Here is a 20,139-nt window from a genome sequence, read left to right as displayed (position 1 = left end):
ATAATGAAAGACTTTAAACACCATCACTGCACAGAAACATATACGACACAGACACTTGGAAGATCGCGGAGAATGACCCGGGTGTTTTTCCTCAGTCCTCACGCCAACGGGTTTCCCTCTCAAAATGAACCATTCAGGGGTTTCAGAATGGGCGTGAGGTATGCGTTTCGCATCCATGTCTAGTTTAGGTCCGCCACTCGATTTGGACCTAGAAATCTACATACCTGGATGTCAATATGCAATGTGCATCGTAATCCGTTATTAATATGCGGCGCTCGGTTACACAAATTGCTCTAGACACCTATGTTTCACGGAAAGTTTTCGCCGCGGCGGCCGTGCCGTCTTCACGCTCACATTGGTTGCGTTAAGTAGGAGCCCCGGAGCGCGTGTGTTTCAGACTCGACTCGCGCACCCGGGAGTGCGAGACTCCGAGCTGCGCACCCGTTTTGAAATGGAGGCTTTGAAGCAGACGACAAGCGACCGGGTGCGACCGGCTTGAGATTTTCCGTGGCGTACTTCCTGTTGAGCGCCGGCAGGACGACCTTCGAAATGTGGGCTCGGAAGCAAAATACGGACGTTCCAACGCTCTGATTTCAGTACATATTTTATAACTGCTATCATGTTTTTGTGTTAGTGGACAATTTCCACCAGGATATCGGCGGTTATTCGCGCGAAATGCGGCGCTTAATGCAGATATTTTCACACCACAGCAGTCCTCACAGTAAACAGCTCCTATGACTGCTGTTACAAATTCCTATCTTTTTCCATCCTGTTACAAAGAGAAGTATCGCAACCGTAATCGTATCTTCCAACGTTACTATATGTTCAAACTTAGCCACGTGTCCTCCGTCTGCACATTGCACGAACAGACAACAGAGAGCGCGCAGTGTAACGCTCCAAAGTTGCGTTTCGCTGTTTAGTGGCCGCTCCGGGTGTCTCATATTCCCGATTTGAGTGCGCCAAAAGAGGGGAGAGTACTTAACGCAAACCAAATAATCACGAACAGCGAAATTACGGCTTCATTTTGAATAATTTTAACTTGATTGATGAGGTAGTTTTGATATGGGGTTCCAGATCAATGATGCGTATTCTAGAGAGGGGTGAACGTGTAAGCTATGAGCTTAACCTCAGGAGATGCTAAATAAGGATGTCGTATGAGAACGCCCAGCTTAGAGTTTGCTTTGCTGTCATGGAATTTATCGGTCGTTCCAAGAGTGATCACTGGAAAAGGTAACCCCCAAATATCTAAAGGAGAAGACTTTGTTGAGGCAAACATCATCGGATGAGCACAACACCGCAAAATATTTCACTATCAGGTATCCGAAATTGTTAGGCATTTTCTGATTAAGAAAATTCATTTATGCAGAAGTACCGGGAGATATTGTGGAACACACAGAACGGTCCACTCGAGAGTGGCATAGTGGTGACCAGGCCCCCTGGTGGTCAAAAATGTTGGTGTTCCTTCTTTTTCCTCGTAGTTTGCACACTGGGGCCCACATCTTCAACTCGCAGTAAAAAGCGGTATCACTTTTGTTTCAAGTAAGCTTGCTCGCACGTCACGCATGTGAATTACATCCCGATTACTCACAATTGACCATGTATGTGGCATGTGTGAGCAAATGTGGCAGCTATGCCAGTGAAATGTGAACCCGTTTGCACATTCACTGTCTCATTTCAAAACTTTCAGGCTCAACAGCAAGCACACTCATGCCTAACGTTAAGGATTAGACAACAGACACTTGTGATTCAGCGTCGTCTGCAAGCCAGAAACATTATCAGGTTGTGCACAATTTTAATGGATCTAAACAGCATTCCCTCACGACACGGGACCATGTGGGGAGGAGAGACTCGAGTGCATCCTCAGTCCAGCTGCATTCTTCCGTGCCACGGATTGTACGCAAGAGCACACTGGTTAGAAGCCATACAAGTGTAATCTTTATTCTGCGGCATTCAGCCACAGCACGCAGATGCATCGTCACAAGAGGATGCACACAAGCGTGAGGCCCCACAAGTGCGATCTCTGTCCCTCAGAGTTCACCAGGCTGCACCACCTGAAGGATCACGTACGGACTCATACTGGTGAGAAGCCATTCAAGTGAGATGTCTGTCCTGCAGCGTTCATCCAGAGCACGCACCTGCAGCATCACTAGAAAACACACATGGGCGAGAAGCCATGCAAGTGCGATATCTATCCTGCACAGTTCGTCCAGAGCACACACCTTGCAGCGTCACAAGAAGAAGATACACACCGACCAGAAGCCATACAAGTGCAACCTTTGCCCTGCAGAGTTCGTCCGAAGCACGCACCTGCAGAGTCACAAGAAGACACACATTGGCGTGAGGCCATTCAAGTGCGACCTCTGTCCCTCTGAGTTCACCCAGCTGCACCACCTGAAGGACCACATACGGATTCATACAGGTGAGAGGCCGTACAAATGCGTCCTCTGTCTTGCAGAGTTCAGACACAGTACACACCTGCAACGTCACAAGAACACGAACACGAGTGAGAAGCCACACAAGTGCAATCTCTGTCCTGCAGAGTTCACCCACCTGCATCAGTGCATGAGTTGAAGGATCACGTACTGACTCAAACTGGCGACAAGCCCCGCGGAGTTCGGCCGGAACAGGAACCTGCAGCGTCACAAGAAGAGACATGCGGGGACGAAGCCACACAAGTGCAAGTGACAGTTGCCGACGCGCACTCAAAAATAGTTAAAGGAGTACAGAGGGCCATCAAAAAAAAAAAATGCAGATTAAGACGTCTGCTGAAAGTGTGTTTGTCATTATACCGAATAGCGCGAAAGGTTTTGATGTGTGCAGTTTGTGTCCCAGAAAAAAAAAACTCACATAAACATGGCTCCGAGGCTATAACGATGATGAGGAGGTATGATGCCACGTCACCGATGACGTGATAAGGGGAACTTGTTCTGGTTCGCCGGTCAGCGCCTTGTCCCTTTGCCGCGGTAAGCCAGTTTACCCAGTTCTCCCGGAGGATTGAGGATAGAAGGAACGGCCCAATCATTACCGAGCCAGGAGAAAGGCTTTTTCAGAACTCGGAACAGCCGAGTAGCAGACATTTCTCTAGGCTCCTCAGTAATCAGCGAACGTTCTTCTTATAGCGTCAGCGCGAGGTTCCAGGCAGATCACAGGCTGGTACTGGGGTCAGATTCACAAAGAGCTCGTGCGACGGAATCTGTCGTAACTCCGTCGTACGGGAAAGTTACGACGAAGTGTAGATTCACGAACGGCGCGCGTCGCAAAATCTTCGCAGCTTACGGCGGAATCCTGCGAGAGCTCCCGAGCAGTCTTACGAAGAAAGATGGCGACGTTATTTGGCAGCGGTGGATTTGGAGACGGAAAACAAAGACTCCGTAATATGCGCCAACGCATTGCACTTTGCCACAGTACCTTCGAGACCATCCCCGAAGGGACATTGAGGCACTTTTTTGCTTGGTAACCTTCAACAAATGCTTCAACTTTGTGCTCCGTAAAATCGGGTCGCAGGGATGTTTCAAGCATCCCCTACACCCCGCTAAGATACCCCCAACACCCCTCCAAATTGTCTGCAAGAAAAGCAAAAGCAGCCATAAAAGCTGCAAAACTGGGTGCACCACACCGCTTACAAAACACCGTCACCCACCCCCTCCCCGAGACGAACATACTGGGAATATATTTGCTGTGTCATCAAACTCGTTTCGCCTGTGATTGCATGGTATCCATTATGGCTACCGAAAGACCGAGAGCACGTGCAGTAACAAAACGTTTGGGGACGAACAACTTCGCCTTCTTCTAATGGGACGACTCTTATTGGCGCGAATACAAATTTTCGTCATCGTTACCATAGCGAAAACATAGTCTCGCACCCTTTGGCTGTTTCTCTCCGAGGTGCACGTGACAGGAAGTGAGCAACTTCCTCTTCCTTGTCAAAGCGGGTACCCTCTCCACTACGATAGCTTTGTGAATCGCGCTTAGGACGCTGTCGTTCGCGCGTCGCAGGCTACGACGTCTTAGCGCATCTTAGCGTAACTTACGATCGCGTTTGTGAATCCGACCCCACCGTTGCGCACGGTCGCTTTTTGCGACGTGTTTTAAATTCAATTTCTGCGAAAATTATGACTCTGTGGGTTGAATTACTTCTCATGGTGCATCTTACTGGCCTACTTAACAGTTTTATAGGAAGAAAACAGGGTGTTAAAAATGACTTCTGTGCTACTTTAAAGCACACTGCAATTGTAATGAGAAACTGGGACTTTTTTCTAAAGAAGCCAAACCGAGACTCTCCGACATTACTATTGTCGCACGGAACTCTAAAACCCTAATCCTTTGAATATGTACTGCAGCCCATATACATTGCTACACGCAACTTGTCCACTTACACGTTTCCCCGTGCGCTGTTTCCGCGATGCGTTGGGGTGCCAGGTGACAAGCAAGCACCCATTCCTCATGATGGTCAGGCAGACCCTTTAGTAGAAACTCTCGGTAAAACGGTGGGAAGAACTGAACAACAGCCTGGCCCGATGCTCCAGGAACGGCTTCTCAGCCTGGCCACAATTATGGTTGTCGAGGGATACACAAAAAACTATTAAAAAAACGCAAAAATATTCCATAAACGTTTCGCGTGACAACGCAAATGTGGAGAAGTTTCGATTTAATTTCAAAATTTGCGATCTTCACTAACCACTGTAGTGCGGTGTAAATATCCTTCAGTGCGCTTCGGTAAATGCCATTCGTGGAATTCTTGTATTTTCTTCAGTATCTGTGAAGTCCTGGTGATATATTTTTTTCCTGATATGGCGTTTCCCGGCGTGGCATGAGTTTTGAGTTTAGGAAGCTAATCCCAAAAATATTTGCTCTTGCAAAAAAAAAAAGAAGAAAGGTAAGTGTAGTATGAGTTGTCTTATGACTTGTCCTGGTACGAGTTGTCCTGGTATGATTTGTCTTAGTAGGAGTTGAGTGTGGTATGAGCTGGGAGATTACGTTGAAAAATTTCTCACCTGTAAGTTAATTTTACTTTTGTGAAAAGTGAAAAGTCCCAATTTTGGGACTCTCGTATATAGCTTCCTGACCTCTACGAGCTGACCCATCACACAACACAGCATATTTTTATCTTAAAGCTGGAAAGACATGTATTTTTGTTTGACTGATGTTTACATATGGGATTATGCATGCAGATGGGGCTCGTCGGGACGTGTCACGTCTTTAACGGTGACCGGGTCACCACTCTGCAGGACAGACATCGCACTTGTATGGCTTCTCACCCGTGTCTGTCCACTAGTGATCCTGTAGGGACCTGCTCTGGCTGAACTCTGCAGGGCAAACATCGCACTTGAATGGCCTCTCACCAGTGTGTGTCCGCTTGTGAAGAAGCAGTCCCCACTTCGACTGAACTCTGCAGGACAAAGATTACACCTGTGTGGCTTCTCACCCGTGTGTATCCGCTTGCTACCATGTAGGAACCTTGTGTGGCTGAACACTGCACAACCCCACTGAGCAACCCCAATGAAGAAAGTACGTTTTGTGAAGCACAAGCACGGAAAAAAGATCGCAGCCCCATCAGAGGAAGCGCAGTGACTCAAACACACCCTGTTGCAAACTTCCTGAAGACTTGACACCATTAAAGGCAGTGCTACCAAGAGCTGAGATTTTTACAGCCTTTGCACAATTTGCAGAGCCCACTGAAGAAACTGATAATGCAGACGACTGTGGCGCTGCAGCTGATCTGCCAGATCCGCTGCCTGTTACATTAGCAACGGAGCACAAGAAGCTTAATGAAGAGGGGCGAGAGTGGCCCAGGGAATGCTTTGAGGAACTGTGTTGCCTCCCAAATTTTCAAAGAGGACAAATTGAGTCAGCAACAAGAGATCAAAGGTTGTGCCTTGCATGGTACGAGCAGAGATGTGGACGTGTGACAGCGTCAGTTTTCGCTAAGATTGTCAAGTGTAAATCGCCAGCAGCTGCCAACTTGGCTCAGGCATTGACTGAGTCACCACTGGTGCACTTTAGAACGAAGAAACCGGAACCCGGCTGCAGTTCGCCATGGGCTAGAACACGAGGACAGAGCTCGTAGAGAGTACAGTGAACACATGCGGATCTATCATAAAAACTTTGAATGTGTATGTGTTGGACTTTTGTCCATCCTACTATGGGACACCTTGCTCCAAGTCCTGACGGCAAAGTAAGATGTGACTGTTGTGGAGAAGGCATACTCGAGATAAAGTGCCCATACATGCACAGGGATGTTGCCATTCAGGACATTGCAGATAGACGGTTCTACCTAGATACAAATATGCAACTTAAGACAGATCATGCATATTATTATCAAGTACAGATGCAGCTTGCTTGTTCTGAACTTCCGTACTGTGACTTTGTGTGTTGGACCACAAAAGGTCTTGTCATTTGCCGTATTGTTTTTTTTTTTGTCTGTGATCATGAACCTGCCCTACATTCTTTTCACAAGGTCCACATGTTTCCCCTTCTCGTGGAGTGATATTGCTTGCAGTGCTTAGCAATGTGGAAATACCTTCCTTATTTTGATAGCCAGGCACTCCTTAGTTCCTTCTATGCACACAATGTTTCTGGTGTACAGCTTGTTCTTTTTAGCAGCTCATTGGCTTCCTTTTGTGTGTGTGTGTGTGTGTGTGGTGTGTATATAGCTTGCACTATAATATATGACCTTCCAGTAGCATTTTCATTGTATTATATGGTATGGTTTTCATTATCTGTAAAAACCCATCATCAGTTGCGTTTTGTAATGTATGTTTTGTGAATGCTTTAAAGTTGTCACATAGAATATTCATAATAATATGCTTCTTTATAGAAAATTTTGTCGAATATTCATTTTCGTGTCATGAAATTAAAATAGATATTTAATGTTTTGAACACTCTTTATAGTAATTTATCTATACATAGAGGATGTATAATACAGCACAAGTGACAAACAATCGATGACACAATATGGAAAAAGGTCAAAGGTACGTCATACAGGATGTTCCACGAGAGAATGATAACAAATTCCTAACAACAACTTTTTTAATGATGTGAATGGGGAGTTTCATCGCCAGTTTCAGAACATTATAAGGCTATTTGTACGCTTATACAAACTTTTGCCACAAATTGAGGCCGTGTGCATTCGTGTCACATATTACATAAGCTAAGTTGCATAACTAAACTAAAAAACGTTGCAAAGCAAAAGTAGCATTTTTCGCATGACCGTAACACACTTTTCAAATCAAAATCCTGCACTTTTCACAAGATTCCTCAAAAATTTGAGAGTCGAAAAACACTCGCTGGCCGAAGCATGCCTGTTGAATTTGTATATGTGTGTCAAGTTTAATTATGCAAATTAGCTTAATCAATATGTGTTATGAATGGAAACTGCCTCAATCTGGCAAAAGTCTGTATGAGCGTATTTTAATCTTTTAGTTTTAATAACATCCTGTATGTACATAGGATGAATAGTAGACATAAGATGTGTGCACATGAGACATATATGCAGCATGTTAGGATATCCTACAGTGTGTCATGTAGAACAATGAACACTTCAGAAAAACTGTAAACAAAATAGTACGGTATTTACAATGCGCAACACAACTAAAACTCTGGCAACAAATTAGTGAGAGCAGCAACTACTACTACAATATCATCAATATAGTCTTTCATGTGGTAAGGAATGGTATGTCTCAAAAGTTTGAACCTTTTCATCCTACCAATGAATTGTTCGACTCGAATTCTTCGTTTGGATATTTCCCTAGAGGTTGTCACCTCTTGTTTTGTGAGCTGCTGCTTTGCTTTTGTGAATGATGGCATCAACACTTGAATTCCATGTGATGCCAACTTCTTTGCAATGTTGAATCCACGATCTGCCATCACAACATCGCCATGCTCAAGGTGATTCATAATCGAGCTCTGCAAAAATGTTTTCTTTCTTTGTCGCTGATCTTCCCGCCCCAGGTCTGTGACACAAAATATATTAAACCATTTGGTGTGACACCTACAAGAAACTTAACTGTGTTAGTGTTTTTATAATTTGACCATGTTGTGCTCTGTGTGGTTGTACAACTTGCTCTTTCACACTTTATCTCTGTACAGTCAACAATGACACGGACATTTTTGTACTGTTTCTTGAATGTTTTTGGTTGATGAACAAAAAATGCCTCTTCATCTGGCCACACAATGAATGACTGCAACTCTTGTTTTAGGCCCTGTTCAAACAGCAATGAAGATAAATTCACAGAGATTCCAAACAGTCGTGTAAGAAAGCATACGTCCAAATCCAGTCGTAGCCTTATTAAAACAAACAGAACCTCATCCTCACTTTTCAGGGTGCCCGTGCACGGGCCACCTGCCTTCTCGTAAAGGCCCACAACCCACTGGAATGCTTCACTATTCGGAATACCGGTACAGTATGACACACCTCCCACGTTACAGTCATATATAGTTCTGTAGCACCAGCGAGCATTTTCAGCCTTATGCCGCATATTTTCTCTGTCTGTAAGAAGGAACTGGTACTCCATTCGAAGTCAGTCATTTTCCTCCTTCTGAGCATCTGTTTCCCGGCAATTTGCAAGATATTTTTGCTGGCTTGAGGTGGAGGAAAACGATGTGTCTCCTTGGTGTTCTGTCGAGAAAAAAGAGAAATGTTATGTCTTCAAGTAATGAGTGCATATTAGAATCTCGCTTTTTTCTCTTTGCCTCCCTTTTCACACACACAGCACACTTACCTAGTATGGTAGCTTCGGGGGAGTTTTCAGACACCTCTGTTGAAGTTTCATGGGCCATTCCTCACTTTCAGCTTGATCCTCTAGATCTGAAAATTCGGTATAACGTATTCATGTACTGCACTGCATTTAACTTGTCATAGTTTGTACATTGAATGGAACGCTCAGTTGATGTCAGATCTGTTGAACAAAGCATAATAATGACTACTCTAGTGTAAGCTCATACGCACTGCTGCTAGAAATATCTGTGAAACGTTGAGCTTCGTCGGAGACGTGCCGTACAACTGCAAGGAAGGATGTGAATCAGCAGTAAAAAATATTTTTGCACAAGTAGCATCACTGTTCACATGCATGAAGAAGGGATGGTGATATGTACTCTGCATTAAATTTTACTTCTAAGAGGTGATGGATGTACTCACTTTCCCTGTGAAGGATTCATCATTTTTACACTTACCAGATTCATTGTTGTCTTGGGATTCTGCCACAGCTGCTGTTTCCTTTGTCAAGGATGCTTGAGATGTTAGTGCGGTAGCTGAAAAAAAAACAGACAGATTTCTTTGGAGTCGTCTAATCAGCCGCATTTTTTTTAATTATTAGCCTCACTTAACTTCGTCATACCATTACAGAGCTCAACCGTTTCATTTTTGTTTGCTTCACTGCTGTTTCTGTCAGGACCATCCCAACATGCGTCCGTTTCTTGGCGAACACCGTCGGAACCCAGTCAACATCAGCTGTCTTATTTGACTTCTGACCCGAACATAGCGCAAAAAGTGCGAAAACCATAAACTATATGAGTCACAAAGTTAATTCACAAATATACGGACCTGAAACGAAGTGGCCACTGCAAACCCGGGAATCGACGGCAGGAATCCAGTCGATTGGTTTACCAAACAACTTTCGTATGATCGTCGTCCATTCCCACACCCTGTCAGCCGGTATTCTAAAATACCGCCTATCACCAGTTTTTCGGAAGGGCACTTTGCATACACAGCAGACAGTCGGCATCGGCGTAGCGAGGCGTGTTACTCATGTATGAAAATGCCACATAAAACTGAACAAACTCAACTCTTTCCAACGCAAAGTACACACAATTTGTCCGCGATGTAGATCGTCTTAACCTCATTACACACGGATTTACGGCAGACAGTTTGAGCACTACCGCTTTATTTCTATTTGTCTTCATCGTAGGCAGAAGAGTAGTATGCCGCGTTACCACGCACACAAAGGTGACACGATATGGAAACTAGAACAAGTCGTCTGCGGCAGGTAACTGAAGCGCGCCTTGTTCCGGGATGTCTACCAACGTCACGGCTACGTCACCATGACGTTTCTCGGGTAGAGGTCTATTGCGTTGTAATGCGTGCGCCAGTGGATTGCCATAGTAACCAACCGGTGCGTGACCCCGCGTATCATATGTTATCATAGGCCGCGCTCCAGGAAGAAGAATATGTAGAATACCGATGGGAACGTTAATTAGCAGCTCTATCCAACGCGCTCGGTGTACTCTCTCCCTCGTACTCCGGTGCCTCTACTAAGTGGTCTTTCAGGGCCACGAGCTCGATACACTCCCCAGCGAAGTTTCCGAGGCGTCTCATTGGTATTCGGACGTCCCCTTCCCCCGTACGTCACGGATCCAGAGCAGCACTTACGCACTCCGACCTGCAAGCTGGAGCGTGAGAGTGCACCAAGAGCGCCACGCTCCGGAAAAGAAGTTATATGCAGAGCGTTTAGTATGCAGATGAGGTGGTGTTCCTCTACATGAGTCCTGACCCGCGATGATGGAATGTCCCAGCGGGTAGACGTGCGTGGCATCACGCTAGGAGGGTGCCGGTAGAACTGGCTGCCAGGGGCAGTGGCACGCGGCAGCAGAGACACGTCTTCATCGTCATCCACGGGCCGCCACAAATAAAACGGCTGCGCTCTGGAGACTCTCGACTCTGGAGAGACTGTACTCTGGAGCATGCAGGCTGTTAATATTGTCAACGTATTTGAAAGCTTATTCCGAAAGAAGCGCCCACACTGCAAATTTTACGTGCGACAGAAAACTCTCAACAGTTTATAATTCACGGTGAAATAGGGTGCCAGAATATGCTAGTTCCCAGTGCAGACGGAGCTTGTATTGGGCCACTCTACGGTGAAAACACACGGCGCGACGCCTGCTGGGAAATAACCGCCCATTCGTCGAGCAACAATGTTAAATGTCCCCACCCCAACCCTCTATAGACCTCTACCCGATAAACGTCATCATGAAGTTGGTAGATAGACCGATATCGAGACAACTGGGAAGGGAAGGACTGGGGTCCACGAATGGGCACTTGTTCGCTGCCTCCTAAAGAAAAGCAGGACCGAAGGTCGCGTTTCTTTCAGGGACCATATTAATTCCCTGAAGACCGTGGCTGCGACCCTGTTCGTCCCGTGTTATTACCGAGCGATCTGCCTGCCACCACGTTGCTCAGGCGAACTCTGCATCCGGGGCCGACATTTGTCTTAAAACGTCTGAGGGGGCAAACACAAAGACGGCACAACAGGCGCCCGGATTGGGTTGGAAATTTCCAGCGGTTTTTCTTGCGCCACTTTCTACAATTGAGTGGTTTCAAAACGATTTTTCACACTGAAAGAAACCTGTAAGAAAACACTGAAAGAAACCTATGAAGAACCCACGTTCAGGTTTCGTTCTTCATGTATGTCGTCCGCCATCTTGCCTGCGTCTATGCCAATTTAACTGCAGGAAAGCCTTTTCGTCTTCTTTTTCGTGTCTTCTTCGCGCTGTAAGCGCACTTATTATGCAAACACGATACGCCCTCTCTTTATAGTTTCATCATTTTATGTTTATTAAATGCATTATTTATTTATTATATTATATTATTATTTATTTTATGCATTAAAATGAAATAGCTTCGGAGCTACAGCGTTCATAACGTCCTATATTTCCAAGAATGGACATACGACGTGTTGCAGCCTTATCACCAACACCCGCGTAAAATGGCGGCACTAAGACTCAGACTCAAGATCACCAAAGACGATGAGGAGGAGTGGCTTTTTAAAGTCTGGCTTGCATTTCCGTTGACAGTTCCGAACAGCATTCCTGGCGACTGAACTGAGCCTTAAAATGGAACAGAACATTCTTATTCTTGCTTGATGGTTTCTTCTGTTCCTCTAATCTTTCTGTATAGTAATTTTCGCAGATGTTCCTTCACGGCAAGATGTTCCTTCTGCAACAGCCTCCCACGAAATTGCCCATGAAATCTTCCACCAAACTGGAGTTGACAGTTCCCTACAGCATTTCTGGCGACTGAACTGAGCCTTTCATGGAACAGAACAAGGAACATTTAATTCTTATTCTTGCCTGATGGTTTCTTCTGTTCCTCTAATCTTTCTGTATAGCAATTTTCGCAGATGTTCCTTCATGGCAAGATGTTCGTTCTGCTACAGCCTCCCACGAAATCGCCCACGAAATCTTCCACCAAAGTCATTTCATTCTTGTTGCAGCTTCAGATGCTTTTTCGTAACGCGTAAGCTATATAACGCTAGTTGGATGCTGCAGATAACGCTTTTCGAGTAGATTGTTGCAGCTTCAGATGCTTTTTCGTAATGCACGTATACTCCAATTTTTTTTTAACGACCCCGACGTATTGGCAAAGAAGTCGCAGTACTTCGATGCCAACACGTTGGGACCGTCTACGACACAGTGGCTTAGTCGGTACTCGGTAGCCATTAAGGCGAGTCGGCGCCTGTGTCGTATTTTGGAGTATATTGTTGCAGCTTCAGATGCTTTTTCGTAACGCGTAAGTTATGTAACGCTAGTTGGATTCTGCAGATAACGCTTTTCGAGAAGATTGTTGCAGCTTCAGATGCTTTTTCGTAACGCGTAAGTTATGTAACGCTAGTTGGATTCTGCAGATAACGCTTTTCGAGTAGATTGTTGCAGCTTCAGATGCTTTTTCGTAACGCGTAAGCTATATAACGCTAGTTGGATGCTGCAGATAACGCTTTTCGAGTAGATTGTTGCAGCTTCAGATGCTTTTCCGTAATGCACCTATACTCCAATTTTTTTAACGATCCCGACGTATTGGCAAAGAAGTCGTAGTACTTCGATGCCAACACGTTGGGACCGTCTACGACACAGTGGCTTAGTCGGTACTCGGTAGCCATTAAGGCGAGTCGGCGCCTGTGTCGTATTTTGCAGTAGATTGTTGCAGCTTCAGATGCGTTTTCGTAATGCACCTATACTCCAATCTTTTTTAACGATCCCGACGTATTGGCAAAGAAGTCGCAGTACTTCGATGCCAACACGTTGGGACCGTCTACGACACAGTGGCTTAGTTGCTACTCGGTAGCCATTAAGGCGAGTCGGCGCCTGTGTCGTATTTTGGAGTATATTGTTGCAGCTTCAGATGCTTTTTCGTAACGCGTAAGTTATATAACGCCAGTTCGATGCTGCAGATAACGCTTTTGCAGTAGATTGTTGCAGCTTCAGATGCGTTTTCGTAATGCACCTATACTCCAATTTTTTTTAACGATCCCGACGTATTCGCAAAGAAGTCGCAGTACTTCGATGCCAACACGTTGGGACCCTCTACGACACAGTGGCTTAGTCGGTACTCGGTAGCCATTAAGGCGAGTCGGCGCCTGTGTCGTATTTTGGAGTATATTGTTGCAGCTTCAGATGCTTTTTCGTAACGCGTAAGTTATATAACGCTAGTTCGATGCTGCAGATAACGCTTTTGCAGTAGATTGTTGCAGCTTCAGATGCGTGTTCGTAATGCACCTATACTCCAATTTTTTTTAACGATCCCGACGTATTGGCAAAGAAGTCGCAGTACTTCGATGCCAACACGTTGGGACCGTCTACGACACAGTGGCTTAGTCGGTACTCGGTAGCCATTAAGGCGAGTCGGCGCCTGTGTCGTATTTTGGAGTATATTGTTGCAGCTTCAGATGCTTTTTCGTAACGCGTAAGTTATGTAACGCTAGTTGGATTCTGCAGATAACGCTTTTCGAGTAGATTGTTGCAGCTTCAGATGCTTTTTCGTAACGCGTAAGCTATATAACGCTAGTTGGATGCTGCAGATAACGCTTTTCGAGTAGATTGTTGCAGCTTCAGATGCTTTTCCGTAATGCACATATACTCCAATTTTTTTAACGATCCCGACGTATTGGCAAAGAAGTCGCAGTACTTCGATGCCAACACGTTGGGACCGTCTACGACACAGTGGCTTAGTCGGTACTCGGTAGCCATTAAGGCGAGTCGGCGCCTGTGTCGTATTTTGGAGTATATTGTTGCAGCTTCAGATGCTTTTTCGTAACGCGTAAGTTATATAACGCTAGTTCGATGCTGCAGATAACGCTTTTGCAGTAGATTGTTGCAGCTTCAGATGCGTTTTCGTAATGCACCTATACTCCAATTTTTTTAACGATCCCGACGTATTGGCAAAGAAGTCGCAGTACTTCGATGCCAACACGTTGGGACCGTCTACGACACAGTGGCTTAGTCGGTACTCGGTAGCCATTAAGGCGAGTCGGCACCTGTGTCGTATTTTGGAGTATGTTGTTGCAGCTTCAGATCCTTTTTCGTAACGCGTAAGTTATATAACGCTAGTTGGATGCTGCAGATAACGCTTTTGCAGTAGATTGTTGCAGCTTCAGATGCGTTTTCGTAATGTACCTATACTCAAATTTTTTTAACGATCCCGACGTATTGGCAAAGAAGTCGCAGTACTTCGATGCCAACACGTTGGGACCGTCTACGACACAGTGGCTTAGTCGGTACTCGGTAGCCATTGAGGCGAGTCGGCGCCTGTGTCGTATTTTGGAGTATATTGTTGCAGCTTCAGATGCTCTTTCGTAACGCGTAAGTTATATAACGCTAGTTGGATGCTGCAGATAACGCTTTTGCAGTAGATTGTTGCAGCTTCAGATGCGTTTTCGTTATGCACCTATACTCCAATTTTTTTTAACGATCCCGACGTATTGGCAAAGAAGTCGCAGTACTTCGATGCCAACACGTTGGGACCGTCTACGACCCAGTGGCTTAGTCGGTACTCGGTAGCCATTGAGGCGAGTCGGCGCCTGTGTCGTATTTTGGAGTATATTGTTGCAGCTTCAGATGCGTTTTCGTAATGCACCTATACTCCAATTTTTTTAACGATCCCTACGTATTTCGCAGTACTTCGATGCCAACACGTTGCGACCGTCTACGACACAGTGGCTTAGTCGGTACTCGGTAGCCATTAAGGCGAGTCGACGCCTGTGTCGTATTTTGGAGTATATTGTTGCAGCTTCAGATGCGTTTTCGTAATGCACTTATACTCCAATTTTTTTAACGATCCCGACGTATTTCGCAGTACTTCGATGCCAACACGTTGGGACCGTCTACAACACAGAGGCTTAGTCGGTACTCGGTAGCCATTAAGGCGAGTCGGCGCCTGTGTCGTATTTTGGAGTATATTGTTGCAGCTTCAGATGCGTTTTCGTAATGCACGTATACTCCAATTTTTTTAACGACCCCGACGAATTTCGCAGTACTTCGATACCAACACGTTGGGACCGTCTACGACACAGTGGCTTAGCCGGTACTCGGTAGCCATTAAGGCGAGTCGGCGCCTGTGTCGTATTTTGGAGTATATTGTTGCAGCTTCAGATGCGTTTTCGTAATGCACGTATACTCCCATTTTTTAACGATCCCGACGTATTTCGCAGTACTTCGATGCCAACACGTTGGGACCGTCTACGACACAGTGGCTTAGTCGGTACTCGGTAGCCATTAAGGCGAGTCGCCGCCTGTGTCGTATTTTGGAGTATATTGTTGCAGCTTCAGATGCGTTTTCGTAATGCACATATACTCCAATTTTTTTAACGATCCCGACGTATTTCGCAGTACTTCGATGCCAACACGTTGGGACCGTCTACGACACAGTGGCTTAGTCGGTACTCGGTAGCCATTAAGGCGAGTCGGCGCCTGTGTCGTATTTTGGAGTGTATTGTTGCAGCTTCAGATGCGTTTTCGTAACACGTAAGTTATATAACGCTAGTTGAATGCTGCAGATAACGCTTTTGCAGTAGATTGTTGCAGCTTCAGATGCGTTTTCGTAATGCACCTATGCTCCAATATTTTTTAACGATCCCGACGTATTGGCAAAGAGGTCGCAGTACTTCGATGCCAACACGTTGGGACCGTCTACGACACAGTGGCTTAGTCGGTACTCGGTAGCCATTAAGGCGAGTAGGCGCCTGTGTCGTATTTTGGAGTATATTGTTGCAGCTTCAGATGCGTTTTCGTAATGCACATATACTCCAATTTTTTAACGATCCCAACGTATTTCGCAGTACTTCGATGCCAACACGTTGGGACCGTCTACGACACAGTGGCTTAGTCGGTACTCGGTAGCCATTAAGGCGAGTCGGCGCCTGTGTCGTATTTTGGAGTATATTGTTGCAGCTTCAGATGCTTTTTCGTAACGCGTAAGTTATATAACGCTAGTTCGATGCTGCAGATAACGCTTTTGCAGTAGATTGTTGCAGCTTCAGATGCGTTTTCGTAATGCACCTATACTCCAATTTTTTTAACGATCCCGACGTATTGGCAAAGAAGTCGCAGTACTTCGATGCCAACACGTTGGGACCGTCTACGACACAGTGGCTTAGTCGGTACTCGGTAGCCATTAAGGCGAGTCGGCACCTGTGTCGTATTTTGGAGTATGTTGTTGCAGCTTCAGATCCTTTTTCGTAACGCGTAAGTTATATAACGCTAGTTGGATGCTGCAGATAACGCTTTTGCAGTAGATTGTTGCAGCTTCAGATGCGTTTTCGTAATGTACCTATACTCAAATTTTTTTAACGATCCCGACGTATTGGCAAAGAAGTCGCAGTACTTCGATGCCAACACGTTGGGACCGTCTACGACACAGTGGCTTAGTCGGTACTCGGTAGCCATTGAGGCGAGTCGGCGCCTGTGTCGTATTTTGGAGTATATTGTTGCAGCTTCAGATGCTCTTTCGTAACGCGTAAGTTATATAACGCTAGTTGGATGCTGCAGATAACGCTTTTGCAGTAGATTGTTGCAGCTTCAGATGCGTTTTCGTTATGCACCTATACTCCAATTTTTTTAACGATCCCGACGTATTGGCAAAGAAGTCGCAGTACTTCGATGCCAACACGTTGGGACCGTCTACGACCCAGTGGCTTAGTCGGTACTCGGTAGCCATTGAGGCGAGTCGGCGCCTGTGTCGTATTTTGGAGTATATTGTTGCAGCTTCAGATGCGTTTTCGTAATGCACCTATACTCCAATTTTTTTAACGATCCCTACGTATTTCGCAGTACTTCGATGCCAACACGTTGCGACCGTCTACGACACAGTGGCTTAGTCGGTACTCGGTAGCCATTAAGGCGAGTCGACGCCTGTGTCGTATTTTGGAGTATATTGTTGCAGCTTCAGATGCGTTTTCGTAATGCACTTATACTCCAATTTTTTTAACGATCCCGACGTATTTCGCAGTACTTCGATGCCAACACGTTGGGACCGTCTACAACACAGAGGCTTAGTCGGTACTCGGTAGCCATTAAGGCGAGTCGGCGCCTGTGTCGTATTTTGGAGTATATTGTTGCAGCTTCAGATGCGTTTTCGTAATGCACGTATACTCCAATTTTTTTAACGACCCCGACGAATTTCGCAGTACTTCGATACCAACACGTTGGGACCGTCTACGACACAGTGGCTTAGCCGGTACTCGGTAGCCATTAAGGCGAGTCGGCGCCTGTGTCGTATTTTGGAGTATATTGTTGCAGCTTCAGATGCGTTTTCGTAATGCACGTATACTCCCATTTTTTAACGATCCCGACGTATTTCGCAGTACTTCGATGCCAACACGTTGGGACCGTCTACGACACAGTGGCTTAGTCGGTACTCGGTAGCCATTAAGGCGAGTCGCCGCCTGTGTCGTATTTTGGAGTATATTGTTGCAGCTTCAGATGCGTTTTCGTAATGCACATATACTCCAATTTTTTTAACGATCCCGACGTATTTCGCAGTACTTCGATGCCAACACGTTGGGACCGTCTACGACACAGTGGCTTAGTCGGTACTCGGTAGCCATTAAGGCGAGTCGGCGCCTGTGTCGTATTTTGGAGTGTATTGTTGCAGCTTCAGATGCGTTTTCGTAACACGTAAGTTATATAACGCTAGTTGAATGCTGCAGATAACGCTTTTGCAGTAGATTGTTGCAGCTTCAGATGCGTTTTCGTAATGCACCTATGCTCCAATATTTTTTAACGATCCCGACGTATTGGCAAAGAGGTCGCAGTACTTCGATGCCAACACGTTGGGACCGTCTACGACACAGTGGCTTAGTCGGTACTCGGTAGCCATTAAGGCGAGTAGGCGCCTGTGTCGTATTTTGGAGTATATTGTTGCAGCTTCAGATGCGTTTTCGTAATGCACATATACTCCAATTTTTTAACGATCCCAACGTATTTCGCAGTACTTCGATGCCAACACGTTGGGACCGTCTACGACACAGTGGCTTAGTCGGTACTCGGTAGCCATTAAGGCGAGTCGGCGCCTGTGTCGTATTTTGGAGTATATTGTTGCAGCTTCAGATGCGTTTTCGTAATGCATCTATACTCCAACTTTTTTAACGATCCCGACGTATTTCGCAGTACTTCGATGCCAACACGTTGGGACCGTCTACGACACAGTGGCTTAGTCGGTACTCGGTAGCCATTAAGGTGAGTCGGTGCCTGTGTCGTATTTTGGAGTATATTGTTGCAGCTTCAGATGCTTTTTCGTAACGCGTAAGTTATATAACGCTAGTTGGATGCTGCAGATAACGCTTTTGCAGCAGATTGTTGCAGCTTCAGATGCGTTTTTGTAATGCACCTATACTCCAATTTTTTTTAACGATCCCGACGTATTGGCGAAGAAGTCGCAGTACTTCGATGCCAACACGTTGGGACCGTCTACGACACAGTGGCTTAGTCGGTACTCGGTAGCAATTAAGGCGAGTCGGCGCCTGTGTCGCATTTTGGAGTATATTGTTGCAGCTTCAGATGCGTTTTCGTAATGCACCTGTACTCCAATTTTTTAACGATCCCGACGTATTTCGCAGTACTTCGACGCCAACACGTTGGGACCGTCTACGACACAGTGGCTTAGTCGGTACTCGGTAGCCATTAAGGCGACTCGGCGTCTGTGTCGTATTTTGGAGTATATTGTTGCAGCTTCAGATGCGTTTTCGTAATGCACCTATACTCCAATTTTTTTTTAACGATCCCGACGAATTTCGCAGTACTTCGATACCAACATGTTGGGACCGTCTACGACACAGTGGCTTAGTCGGTACTCGGTAGCCATTAAGGCGAGTAGGCGCCTGTGTCGTATTTTGGAGTATATTGTTGCAGCTTCAGATGCGTTTTCGTAATGCACCTATACTCCAATTTTTTTTAATGATCCCGACGTATTTCGCAGTACTTCGATGCCAACACGTTGGGACCGTCTATGACACAGTAGCTTAGTCGGTATTCGGTAGCCATTAAGGCGAGTCGGTGCCTGTGTCGTATTTTGGAGTATATTGTTGCAGCTTCAGATGCTTTTTCGTAACGCGTAAGTTATATAACGCTAGTTGGATGCTGCAGATAACGCTTTTGCAGTAGATTGTTGCAGCTTCAGATGCGTTTTCGTAATGCACCTATACTCCAATTTTTTTTAACGATCCCGACGTATTGGCAAAGAAGTCGCAGTACTTCGATGCCAACACGTTGGGACCGTCTACGACACAGTGGCTTAGTCGGTACTCGGTAGCCATTAAGGCGAGTCGGCGCCTGTGTCGTATTTTGGAGTATATTGTTGCAGCTTCAGATGCGTTTTCGTAATGCATCTATACTCCAACTTTTTTAACGATCCCGACGTATTTCGCAGTACTTCGATGCCAACACGTTGGGACCGTCTACGACACAGTGGCTTAGTCGGTACTCGGTAGCCATTAAGGTGAGTCGGTGCCTGTGTCGTATTTTGGAGTATATTGTTGCAGCTTCAGATGCTTTTTCGTAACGCGTAAGTTATATAACGCTAGTTGGATGCTGCAGATAACGCTTTTGCAGCAGATTGTTGCAGCTTCAGATGCGTTTTTGTAATGCACCTATACTCCAATTTTTTTTAACGATCCCGACGTATTGGCAAAGAAGTCGCAGTACTTCGATGCCAACACGTTGGGACCGTCTACGACACAGTGGCTTAGTCGGTACTCGGTAGCAATTAAGGCGAGTCGGCGCCTGTGTCGCATTTTGGAGTATATTGTTGCAGCTTCAGATGCGTTTTCGTAATGCACCTGTACTCCAATTTTTTAACGATCCCGACGTATTTCGCAGTACTTCGACGCCAACACGTTGGGACCGTCTACGACACAGTGGCTTAGTCGGTACTCGGTA

General features: G+C 45.8%; 1 protein-coding gene across 1 annotated transcript; it reads left to right on the top strand.

The window, feature by feature from the left end:
• Nucleotides 1-1,967: 1,967 nt before the first annotated feature.
• Nucleotides 1,968-2,571, top strand: LOC135366336 (zinc finger protein 233-like). Its single transcript, XM_064599007.1, has 2 exons — nt 1,968-2,095; nt 2,202-2,571. Exons 1-2 carry the CDS (start codon nt 1,968-1,970, stop codon nt 2,569-2,571), a joined length of 498 nt encoding a protein of 165 aa, XP_064455077.1.
• Nucleotides 2,572-20,139: the final 17,568 nt, after the last annotated feature.

This window comes from Ornithodoros turicata, chromosome 8 (genome assembly GCF_037126465.1).
Source record: "Ornithodoros turicata isolate Travis chromosome 8, ASM3712646v1, whole genome shotgun sequence".
NCBI lineage: Eukaryota > Metazoa > Arthropoda > Arachnida > Ixodida > Argasidae > Ornithodoros > Ornithodoros turicata.
This window is presented reverse-complemented; position numbering and strand designations above follow the sequence as displayed.